Below are 13,324 nucleotides of genomic sequence, written 5' to 3' on the forward strand. Positions count from 1 at the left end.
AGTGAGGTGGTCCTTTTCACCAGGAAAATAAGTTTGTCGGGCTTAAAACCTCCCAAAATCTCCAAAAGCAAACTAAACTCCTTTGAAGAGGTGAAATACCTTGGTACTATCCTCGACAGGAAGCAAATATGGAATTTTCACTCACAGAGTAGAGCAAAAAGAGCATATGTGGCTTATGAGCAATGTCGAAGGACAGTGGGGCGCGCATGGGGTCTTTCACCCCGTGTGAATCTACACAGGATCTACACTGCAATAATGAGACCTTTGTTACCGTATGGAGCCATTTCATGGGGACCGAAAGTTCTACAATCAACAGCCATCCAAAAATTATATCAAATACAGCGATTGGTTTGTTTAAACATCACAGGAGCCATGTTACGATTGCGCACGGCTAGTGTGAACTTCGAAGTAGAAATGGGTCAATTGAGGCTGAGCCTATGGCGAGGAGCGCTCACTGGACAACCTCTGCTGCAGACAATCAGTGATCCAATTGAACTCAGGTTTGTGTTCAATGAACTCTACAAAATACAAATGAAACAAAACACAGAGTCAGATGCTACAAATGCCATACGAATACATACAGACGGCTCAAAAACTAAAGATTGAATGGGGAATGGAGAAAATGCCAGCGTGGTTCAAACAGAACTGGCTGGTATATCAGTCGTCACCAAAGAAATAACCAGGAAAGGAATTTCTGGCGAAAACATAACAATCTGCACTGATAGCAGACAATCCTTATTAGCCGTGAACAGACAACGTGTTACCTCAGGGCTAATACTAGAGTGCCACCAAGATTTAGCCAAAGCCTTGGTAGATAATAACATTACCCTGAGGTGGATTGAAGGCCACGACAGGAGTGAAGGTAATCGCATTGCCGACTCTAAGAATTTTATGACCCATTGGCATCTACGGCCTGATGACTTGGACAATTGCGGAACCAGCCAAACGTCACACCCATGCTCAATCCCTGAAAAGATCAGTAAGAGAAACCTACGCTCTACAGTAGGATTCATAACTGGCCATTGTCAAATGAGAAAATACCTCTATATTATGGGCCTAGTGAGTGTGAACAGGAAGATGAAACTGTCAGGCATGTCCTATGCGATTGTCCAAAGTTATTGTCAATAAGAAAGTGTTTTTTTGGCGAGTCTTGGCCCACACTTGCCGATATAAAGAATATGTTTCCCAGATACCTGTCCACTTCCCTGGAAAGGTCAGGATGGACGATGACCTAGGAAGACAACTCCTCGGGAGAATGTACAATATGTCACATGTGGCCTAAGTGCTGTGGGCCTACACTCACCCTTTCTACTCTACAGATACAGATACAGAACTGGTGATGTAGGTATCATGGGTATATGGTAATGACATCGAAACGCAAGTTCAATCGTTCCGCTGGAGTTTTTTCCATATGGTCGTACGGTCAATGAGTAGTATTATGTTACCTTATGTTATACGCCGCTTGCGCTTGCGAAGCAATACGTAGGAAATAATCCGGTATTGTCAAAAAACAAATCATGGCTTCTGCATCACGGTGATGCACCTGCTCGGTCGTCTTTGCTTGTTCGTACTTTCTTAACCGAAAACAACACCGTAATAATGCCTCAGCCAAAGTAACCACCAGATTTCGCCCCCTGCGACTGTTTCCAATCCTCAAGATTGAGAAGACACATGAGAAGACACTGCTATGCGACGATTGATAAGATAAAGTACGAATCGCTGAGAGAACTCGAAGAAATACTGAAAACGGCTACAAAGATTGACAGAAACGCTGGCACAAGTGTATTATATCTGAGGGAACTACTTTGAAGGTGGCAGAATAGAAATTGGTCAATATTTATAAAAATATTGAAAAAATTATAATGCTACCTATTTTTTGAACAGACAGCGTATATCTTTTTTCAGTGACATTTGCATTCATTATCACCCATATTTTGGAGTGTATATAAATACCGTGTAGCGCGACATTTAAGAATAGTTTGAATTTTGCAACATATTCCTTTGTATGAGATAAACTCTTGGAAGAAACAAGGTAAGATACTAAATTCGTATATTTTTCACAAAAAAAAAACATTTTGTCATGAGGATATTTTGAACACTCATATGGAATAGAATAAATTCAGAGCAAGCACTGTTTCTAAAACTGTAACACTCTTCTCGACACGCGTTTGAATATTTATATGAAATACATAATTTTTGGTGGCATTCTACTATGGTGACTTATCAATTGTCTCTGAAGTTTTATATTAAGAATTTCAAGGAGTACCTAACTATTTTCATTCATCATGTGAATAAGAAAATTCAATGTCGTTCGTGACGCACCAGAAACAATTTTCTTTTCTATATCTCGATGATAACAGTTTGCATCTGTCTAGAACAGATTTGCCATTTTTATTTTTGAAAACAGAAGGTTTTCATCTGCCGTATTATTCTCAACAAATTGTTTTTCCATCATTTATATCAGTTCCAAAAAGTTTTTTATCAACTTCACCAAGATCCAATGTCAAAAATTCTCAAAATTCAAAGATTTAATTTTATATTTTTCTTCAGATATTGATGAGGATTATGTCGTAAAATATCGATTGCAAATGTATATTTAAAATGAAAAGTGTTGGAAATACGCGATTTGAACCTTTCATTAATCTTCAGGAATTTAGAATTTATGTTTGAAAGAAATGATTTTTTTTATATTTACGTAATCCCCCATTTCAGTAAAGTGACAATGTATATCATAAAAGAATACATCTCTATAACAGTGGAATTCCAGATTAGTTTTGTACAGGTTCAATTGGCTCCAATATCAAAATCCTCTCCCATTCAGATTCTGAATTTGTGTGGTATAATTTGAATTATTTTTCAGATATTGTCAGCAAAATGATTTGGTTCATGATATTCCTCATCGTATGTTCAGTATCATTTGTTAGACCCGCCCACATTCCAGAAAACGTGAGTACTTATATCCATTTTACGAAGTCCGTGGTGAAATTTATAATGAGGTGAAGTGAAAAACCAGAAGCACAAAAATGAATGAATATCTTCACTTCTTAACAATATAATACGCGTTTTTGAGTGAATATCCAAATATATGATCTATCAATATGGGGTGAAATCAAAAATATATTATATATATATATATATATATATATATATATATATATATATATATATATATATATATATGAATATATTTCTTTTTTGAGAATCATTTCAAATATTTTTTATCCGGTGAAAATGTTTGCTTGATACCTGGAAGAAATGTATGTTTATCATTCCAGAAATATTGAGGTTTCCATAGTTCATTTTTTTTGGGGCTATAAGTTCCAAATTCGGCATTGCATGAACATAACATAACTTGAATCATAACTTATCTAGTTAATCTTTCTTTCACTTGTGGATGTTTTCCATCTTTATTGAAAATCGGCAAAGTCATTCCAGTATACAAAAAGCAAAATTCAGCAAATCTTGAAAATTATAGGCCCATTACTGTCACATCCTGTTTTCCTAAGGTTTTTAAATATTCTTATCTCCAAAGACTTATAAATTTTGCAGTAAGTCATAGTATCTTCTCAGATAACCAGTATGGTTTCCTGCCAGGACTCTCAACTCAGAGTGCGGTGTTGTCATTTTATGAAAAATTGATCAAAGCAATCGAATCAGGTGAGTGCTCTGTTGGGATCTTCTGTGATCTCAGCAGGGCATTTGACTGCGTTCAGCATGAGGTACTCTTGTCTAAATTGTACAAATATGATAATTCGTGGAGTTTCACTCGACTGGGTACGGAGTTTCTTAACACACAGAAAACAATTTGTTAGTATATCTTCCACTAAATCTGCATATCAAAATATCTCTATGGGCGTTCCCCGAGGCTTTGTTTTGGGTCCAATTTTATTTTTATTCCACACGAATGACATGGATAACATCGAATCTTCTGCCAGCTTTATTAGATATGCAGATGACACCAATATATTTATCTCTGACAAATGTGAAAATACCTTGAAACAAAAGTGTACAAATGCGGTTGGTAACCTTATTTCATGGTGTGATCAGAAGTGTCTCTATTCCAATAGTAATAAGACAAATATAATACGATTCCACAACTACCAAAAATAATGTGAAACCGTAACAATAAAAACTGATGAAATCTTGATTGAGCCTACTTTATCAGTCAAATTTCTTGGAATTACTGTAGACTCTGGTTTAAACTGGAAAGAACATTGTACCAATTTGATCTCAAAATTGAACTCATTATGTTTTATGTTCCGAAATCTTAAGGACATTTTGTTACGTGAACAATTAATCGTATTATATAATGCACAAGTAGCCTCCCGATTACAATATGGCATATGTTTCTGGGGTGTGTCCACTCGAGCACCAGACGTATTTATTGTACAAAAACGCATTTTAAAAATCATTTGCGATACCTCAAGCAGAGCATCCTGTAGACCGATTTTTAAAGCATCAAAAATTTTAATAATGACGAGTATTTCAATTTTAGAAATATTTGTATACGTTTAAACAAATAAAAATAAGTTAACTAGAATCCAACAAGTCCATAGTTATGATACGAGAAATTGCGCTGATTTCCACATTGCCTACTGCCTAAAGAAATAGTTGCGCCAATATTTCTATTTTTAAAACTCGCTTGAGGAAATATTTACTCGACAATGCTTTTTATACATTGGATGATTTTTTCATTTTTTAGATCTTCAGATTATAAGTGACTATTCCTATATGTTTCATCATCTTTGGGAAAATAAATGTATTATTATTATTATTATTATTTACGAGTTAAAAAGTATGTAATTATCAAACGACATTTTTAGTATGCTGAATAGCTTTATATGAACATCATTGATAAAATACAAAAAGAAAAATGCATAACTATAGAAATATCATTCACTTAGGTCACTTGTAATTCACTTAAGTCACTTGTAATGCGAAAAACCATTAATATAATATAAAAAATGAACCCCACAAGACCTTGAATCTTAGAACTATCTATCATGGAACACTGAAACATCGACCACAGACTTTTATAACCGACAAATGCGAAAATTTCTTTCTTTTGGAGAGGCATTCCTCTTGAAGATGACCAGTTGGAGATCAAAACACATGTCGGGGTGTTGAAATAACGGTTTGATGTTGGAAAAAATCTCTAGTAGGTAATATTCGAGCTAGTATCAGATGCAACTGCTGAATGTGTGATGATGGCCATATCAAACACACTATTGCAATATGATTGGGGTTGAATTTTAATGAAAAAATGTTTTTAGGACCTTGGTGACATATTGAGACCAGCATCCAAAATCTGGCATAAACAATGCACTCTCATAACTGGTGCCACAGAGGAACAAATTGAGGAATTGAAACAAGGAAAATTCGCCGACGACGAAAATATTCAGGTAAATGAATTCTTTAATTCCAGTATATAATTTTTGCCCCATGGCCCCACTTGAAGAAAAACAAAGTGCTGTTTCATCAGGACAATACACCGTCTCACAAATCAATGAAAACTATGGCAATTTTACATGAATTGCCACCAAATCATCCAAATCGTGCCCCCAGCAACTATTTCCCAGATCTCAAGAAAATGCTCGTTCTGATGAAGGAGTAATTGTCGAATATAGGGCCTATTTTGACGCTAAAGATACATCGTACTATAAACATTGTGTCGAAAAGTATGACCGCTATAATCTTTGTGTCGCCTTCAAAAAAATCAAATTTTACGAAATTTTCATTACTGAATGTCAGCCTACAAAGTTTTCAGTTTGAGAAAAAATACTCACTGAATTAAATATATTTTTTTGAAGTTTCTATTATATTGCTTCTGAGTAGAGAAACTGAAATTCAAAACATTCCGAAATTTCAATTATTTAAAAAATATATACCAATTCTCAATTTCATCAAATAGAAAATATACCTTGTGTCCGTATCTTAAGATGAACTGTTATGATCTCGCGGTTCAAGAGAGGAAAGGGTAGCATTTTTTTGGTACCTTGGAAGCTGTCTCACTTGTCCATTTAGTCCAAGTCTCCAAAAAACACTGCAGCCTCTTGGGCTGATTGCGTTTATTCTCCATCTTCTCATGACACCCATCCCATAAGTCTCGTTCCCTGTACTAATTTGTACAGGTTCCGTGTTGGATGTTCGTCATATTCTCTGGGCGAAATTTCGTACGTCCATATATTGCCTGCCTCCTGTGATCCAGTGCCTCACATTAGCATAAGATGTGTAGAGCTGTTTTCTTTGTTGCATAATCTGCAGCTGAGGTCTCCGTTGTACAACCCTATTTTATTCAGGTGTCCTCTTAGCGGACAATGACCGGTTTGTAACCCTGTAATAATTCTGAGCCGATCCCTACTATATTGAAGTAGTTCTTCGATTTAATTTAATTTGTCTCTGTTTGTAAATTTATTCAGTTCTTCATAGTATTCTCAGACCAGTTTTGATGTCACCTTCGGGTTTGTCAGAGCCTTTAGTGCGCTCTTGCTGTTGTCTGTTAAAATATTGATCCGCTCATTTCCTTGAGGTCTCAAATTAATAAGCCTTGCACACTGCAAGATAGCATACACTCTCGCCTGAAAGACGGATGTATATAGTCCTAGCGGATAGCTGTAGTTTGAATTTATATCCGCTCAGTATATTCCAGCTCCCGTTCCATGTTTGGTCTTCGATCCATCTGTATACCAGGTGTTTTTTCCAAACATGTTTTCGGGATGACTAATGGTCTTCCACCCTCCACGGCTTATGATTTTGGCCATGAAATTTGTGTTAACGGTGTACTTCGGTGTCATGTGGTCCGTGCACATATTCAATATGTGCTCCTCCACTTGTTCCGAAATTTCTGTTCGGTCCGAACTTTTATAGTTCGGTGAGTTTTCCAGTCTTGATTGGCTCATCCTGGCATCCCCCATTATCACGAAGTGTAAAGGAGGTAGATTCAGGAATGTCTCCAATGCAGCTGTTGGGGAAGTTCTCATTGCTTTCGTCATTCCCAAACATGCAAGTCTTTGCACCTGGCCTAGTTTGTTCATGGCCGTCGCCTGCTTCATCTTTGGCCACCAGACCAGAGATGCGTATGTTATCATGGGTTTAACCACCATCGTGTATAGCCAATATACCATGTCTGGTTCAAGCCCTCATGTTTTTTCATAGGTGCGTCTGGCGAGCATCAGTGCTACCTCCGCTTTCCTCTTTATTCTATCCAAGTGTTGGTTCCAAGTCAGTTTGGAATCTAGGATTACTCCCAGATATTCAACCTCCCTCGACACTTGTATTTCTTCACCTCGAAGTTTCAGAGGTCACAGACTCTCCGTTTTAGTCCTCTTGGTGAATGCTACTATGATCGATTTGGATGAGCTTATGTGAAGCCCTTCTTCTTCGGTCCATCTTGTTAAAATATTCAGGGCCTGCTGCATGCATCCCTTCACTACATTATTTTATTTACCCTGGACTAAGATGACTAAGTCGTCTGCAGAGCCCAGTGCTTCATACCCATTGTGGTCCAAGAGGCTCAATATCTCGTCCATCACAAGGTTTCATAACAGAGGGGATAGAACTCCCCTCTGAGGACAGCCCCTTGCTACCCGTGTCACGACTGTTTTCCCCATAATGGTTGTATATACCAATCTTCCCCTAAGCATTCAGTCTATCCACCTACAGCTTGTCTTGTCGATTTTTTTTCTCCTCGACGCCTGAATGATTCTAACGACATATTATTAAATGCGCCCTCAATTTCCAAGAAAGCAGCTAAAAGTACTTCCTTGTTTCTGTAAGTATATTCTACTTTTTTTGTTATCCGACATAAAGCCGTTTCTGTTGACATACCTGACCTGTATGCATGTTGGTCTCGATGTAATGATCTGATAGCCAGTGATACGTCCCTGAGGGTAGCATTTTACCAATAACTACTATAATCCGAAAAATCGTGTGAAAATAGTGGATTAGTTAGAGCCTGTAGCGTTCGAAAGGAAAATCTAGATATTTCATTCGTTTTCCCTCCTTTCTCCGGAAGACATTCGGCTCACCCAGGGATAGAAAATCCATTATCATACTACTCAATAGTGAAGAAGGCTCATCATATTTATTATCATTCATTCACCTGCACTATTATATTACAATATTTCGAAAACTGTTCATCCCCGCTTATGATATCTACACTGTTATAACTTACTACACTTCTTATTGTTACAGAAATATGTCTCATGTCTTGGCTTAATATCTGGAGTGGTGAGTATGAAATCAATTTCCGATGCATGATGAAATCCAAAAACGCCTCAAGTTTGTCAACAGGTCCAAAAACCATTGCCAACGAATATGACAGTTTGAGTCATCTTCTGTAGACGTTAATTTGATTAGCGTCAGGCGAGTAGAGAGATATCATTTTTGTTTTGATGAGGAATAAAGTTAACGTGTTTTTGAATTTTTTTGTTGAGTTAGTTTTCTGTGTTTGGTTCTGAATCGTCTGATGAAAAATATTTTAATCAATGATTCTCATTCACAGATAAAGACTGATATCACATTCGATGAAAAACTGGTGAAACACTATCTGCCAGATAATTTGGAATATAAACTAGCCCAGCATATTGAGTGCCTTAATGCGGCTAAGAACATTGGTGAGTCTCTATTTTTTCAACATGATATACTGACTTTGAATATTCCTTTTCATTTCAGATCTTCCATTCCATAATAGCTATTCATGATATGAGTGTTAAAAGTAAGATTTCATTTTGTGAATGAAAAAGTTTCACGAACAAAATAAAACTTACTTCTAACACAAATATCATACAAAGTTTTTTGTACAACTGTCCTGTTTTCATCATAAAATAGATGAATTTAATATTTCCATCAAGAACACATTTTTACATCTCTTGTCAAGTTACTATTTTCATGTTATCGCATTTGCTGTGAAGTGGCCGTGTCAGGTGACGCCAAATTACCTGATTACCAACAAACAGTATTGTTTACAGCTCAGGCGTTTTATTTGGAATCACATTTGAAGTTCTTGCTGGTATTTAATGTTTTGCTTGATGAAGAAAAATAGTGATGAATTGTGTATTCCTGACGATAATGAAGAGGGTGCAAAAAAAGCTTCAATTAAATTGTTACCAAAAAAATCAGCTCATCAGTACGACATAGCATATTCTTATTTGGTGTAGACTTGGAAACGTTGAAGGAAATTTCAGCGAAACCGTCTACTCAGCCTATCTAGAAGAGAAATGAAAAATATGGAACTCGTCAACTTTGTGGAGCAAGTTTTCAATGATAAAGTTGAATGCGCTCGTTAAAAATGGTGGCAATACAAGAAGATATTTCAAAGTATTAGCATTCTTTAAAAGGAAAAATGAAAGTTATTGGCCCAAAAAATAAAAAACTGTTACGTTCAAACAACTCCAATTATTTGTTGATAAAAGTTGCTACTATTCTCGGAATATATGGAGCCTGCCGGCCTGAAGAGCTGTACCATTTATTAATAGAAGAGAATAAATTAATGGATAAATCATTGATTGCTCAAATTCCGAATACAAAAACGAAAAAAAGGTCGTTTCTTTTTCATTGTTGGCAAAATATAGACTATTTTGATAAATACGTTGCATTACGCCCTTCTGTTATCAATCATCAACGATTTTTTCTGAAATACCCAAATTGTAAATGCAGTGCCAACCCAATTGGTATAAATACGTTTGATAAAATGCCTCCCACCATTGCAGAGTTTATGAACCTCCCGGAACCGAAGGAATATACAGGTCACTGTTTCAGAAGGTCTCCTGCTTCTTTGCTAACAGAATCAGGAGCAAATATAACGGATATCAAGAAACACGGAGGATGGAAGTCTACAACAGTAGCTGAGAGTTATATCAAATAGTCTATTTCTTATAAAAAGGCTATTGCTGAAAGAATAACCCTCACAGCTTTCTCCAGCGTTACAGCATCTTCCTCTTCACTTCAAGAATTAATTGTTAATGCCCATGAAATTGTCAACTCAGATAGTTCAAATATATTAAAAGGCTCTTCAAAATCGCAAGGTATTGATATCAGTAGTTGTTCTGATTGTACCTTTCATATTGTTCTTCATGAATAATAATAATATAATCAATGTATATAATACATTCGTAACAGAATTCAATCGTATCCATATCTATTGTTCATAATAAAACTTCCTTGAAAATTCAATTAATTATGTTTTGTTTATTGCTATTTGGTCGAAAAAAATCGTGTTGAAAATATTTTTAACACGCTACTTTGTAAACATCATCTTCTAAAACTCTTGACAACCATTGAAAATGTTACTTTCGAAGACAGTTGTACAAAAAGAAAATATTGTTGTCTATAGAAATAATAATTGACTCCCAAAAAAAAATCACATGATATGCAATATGCCAAACTTTAATAAAAGCACAAACCAAATATACTGATCAGAATATTTTGTACTTACGTGATACATTATGAATTTCATAGAGGTCAGCAGAAAAGCTTCTAAACTTTTATCCTATTATTCAAGCGATAAAACTCAAGCAGTACTATATGGTGGATAAGTTATTATTATTATTCTCAATTGATAAAGATGTAGGTACCTCAAGGGTCAGTATTGAGGTTTCTACTCTTCAATCTATATACTTTTCCTGAGATTTTTCTATCATGTACGCAGGTTCGAGAATCATGTGACCTGAGTACCGAGTAATTGTAGTGAGCTAACGCTAGTTGCACACACACCGATTTTGAACGGTTGTCCAAATTCCAATAGTGAACCACATGTGGGAACGGGATCTGGCACACACGCCGACCGGTGATCGTCGCCGGTAAAATACCGGTGAGTAGCCGTCCACTGCCACTGTATGGCCGGCAGTACCGGGAAGTAGTGGCGTACATGACTAAATACACTCTTGCATACTCACCGGTTTTTTACCGACCATTCCAGTCTCGAATGCTCGATGAAATTGTAGTTACTACGCATTAACTTCGTTTTGTTACTGAGTGCTAATTACAACAACAAAGCAACTGATTGTTTGACCGATAAAAATCCGGTGAGTGTGCAAGCACCCGCTACCAATGGAATATCGGCCGATTTTACACTGGCCGTCCAAAATCGGTGTGTGTGCAACTAGCGTAAGAATGACAGCCTCCTGCATTTGTCCGGCTAAGATCCAAGGAATCCAATAATCAGAACAACCATTTCGATAGAGTGGTCTCGATAGAGTCTGCTTAGTTTGGAGAGGAGGTTTTATCCGTTTTTCCTCCTCTTTTTGAAGGATACTCGTCTCGATATTCGTTCTCCACGGCAAGTATCGTCTTGCCATGGTGGTCTAGAAGGACTACATCAGACTTATCATCCTGCTTGATCATTATTATTATAAGTTTTTCACCGTAGTGTGCGCTGGTCAGGCCCTATCCCCCGAAGCCCCGATACATTCGGCGATGCGCGCCAGCATTATCAACCAATGACCAATCAACCGGCAAGCCGGTATGATTTCAAGATTTGAGAATAGAGAGAGCATCATTCCACGTAGGACTCCAATAATCAGAACAACCATCTTGACAGAGTGGTCTGGAAAGAGTCTGCGGAGTTCGAAGAGAAAATCTTGATATTTTATCCGTTTTTCCTCCTCTTTTCGGACGATATTCGACTCCCCAGGAGCTGAAAACTCCACGACAAATATCGTTCTGCTCTGGTGGTCGAGAAGGACTATATCAGGCTTATTGACTTGTATGAGCCTGAGGGTGGGGAACGAGTAGTTACAATAAATTCGGCACTTCTCGTTCCTCACAACGGAATCAATATCTTCCGGAGCGTGGGGTAACACCGGTGTCTCGTCAATACAGAAAGAGTGCCCTAGATTGTAATATAGCACTCTTAGGGCCGTGTTATGTCGAAAGATATAGGCCGAGACCATTATTATTACTGTTATTATAGTGTTATTCCAACGAATTTATCATTATTATATTTTATGTTTTTTTTGGAAATTGTCTCGCTTAAAAGACTGTTACCCCACTGTGTAAAAACACGTGTCCAATAATTATGAATTCAATTATGTTTCAAAAATTTTGTTTGATTTCAATAACGATTATAATCGAATTGAACAATCTCCATAGCAATGAAGGAGATAAAAAAGAATGCTTTGAAATTATTTTTACATGACTCAGATTGCTGGAGTAGTAGTACTAACAAAGTTAGTAGTACTAACAAAGATCAATGTATTGAAAACAGTTATTATGTGGAAAGAGTAGGTTTCAAATGATCCATTGTCCGGAAGTTGCTGTTTCAGACACATGAATATTATGAAAATTTTATATCTGGAAAACATATACATTCCAATACGAATACTCTTTTAGTTGAAAGTAATTTTTTCAAATTTTTTCAGTTTTGAAAGATGCTACTAAACAAATATGGCACGCAGTCCAATGCGCTTACAAAAAGGATCCCGAAGTGAGTTTTCTTCCATATATGATTTTATTGAGATAATAATATTTGATGAAAAATTATTTTGATCCGTCACTGGGCATTAGTGCTTCGTCAATGAAATGGAATCGTTTATTTTTCAGTTCAAACCGTTTGATTTATTTTCGACACTCAATGAAAATTTGAAACAAATGATGGAAAATATATTGTTTTCAGAAATTCCTGATGTTTTAAATGAGAAGAAATGAACTCTCCATGATATGGATATCTAACATCATCATCAATGAACAACCATGGGAACAACAATGGCAACAAGCATAACACTATTTCATATAATGACTGCAAAATATCAGTGTAGTGAATGTATAAATAAAATTTCACAAAATTTAAATGTTTTATTCTGCTTTACTCAATATGCAAATTCTTCAAAAATACAAAGATGTTTCTGAATTATGTCTTCAATATTGGATAAGAAAACAAATCTTGATATAGATGAATCAAAGAACCAAACAAACCCAATTCAATGATGGCGTTATAGATGATATTGATATCAATAATTGAAAAAATCACAGACCGATATATAAACAGGCACAGACTTATAAACATAGAGAAGTCGCTGAAATTCAAGGAGTCCCTCTTCTTTGGCAGATCGCTTCAGACACCGTGCAATATAGAAGTAACGTATGCACTATATCGATTCCTGCCACATCCAGTTCAACAACGAATAACCTCAAGTCACTTGATAAAACAATGATATGCATTGAAAAACTGAAGGACTTACTCCACCATAAAATCCAGTCAGGTTAGAATCCAAACAAAACGGGTCTCTTCAAGAAGTGGTGTATTCCAAGATGATTCGGAATAGACAGATATGCAGCAGTCAATTTGATGGAAGGACGATGTGGGGATTACATATAGAATGTGCAG

The 13,324-nt window shown here is 36.4% G+C and overlaps 1 protein-coding gene across 1 annotated transcript; it reads left to right on the forward strand.

Moving 5' to 3' along the window:
- Positions 1-1,960: 1,960 nt before the first annotated feature.
- LOC111512828 (uncharacterized) lies at positions 1,961-12,788 on the forward strand. The gene is made up of 7 exons (XM_023168994.2): positions 1,961-2,032; positions 2,861-2,946; positions 5,274-5,402; positions 8,194-8,229; positions 8,504-8,615; positions 12,360-12,424; positions 12,614-12,788. Exons 2-7 carry the CDS (start codon positions 2,875-2,877, stop codon positions 12,629-12,631), a joined length of 432 nt encoding a protein of 143 aa, XP_023024762.1. The 5' UTR covers positions 1,961-2,032; positions 2,861-2,874; the 3' UTR covers positions 12,632-12,788.
- Positions 12,789-13,324: the final 536 nt, after the last annotated feature.

The sequence above is a fragment of the Leptinotarsa decemlineata genome, unplaced genomic scaffold (assembly GCF_025532065.1).
Source record: "Leptinotarsa decemlineata unplaced genomic scaffold, Ldec_3_MD MMD2_tig00026328_RagTag_RagTag, whole genome shotgun sequence".
Classification (NCBI taxonomy): domain Eukaryota; kingdom Metazoa; phylum Arthropoda; class Insecta; order Coleoptera; family Chrysomelidae; genus Leptinotarsa; species Leptinotarsa decemlineata.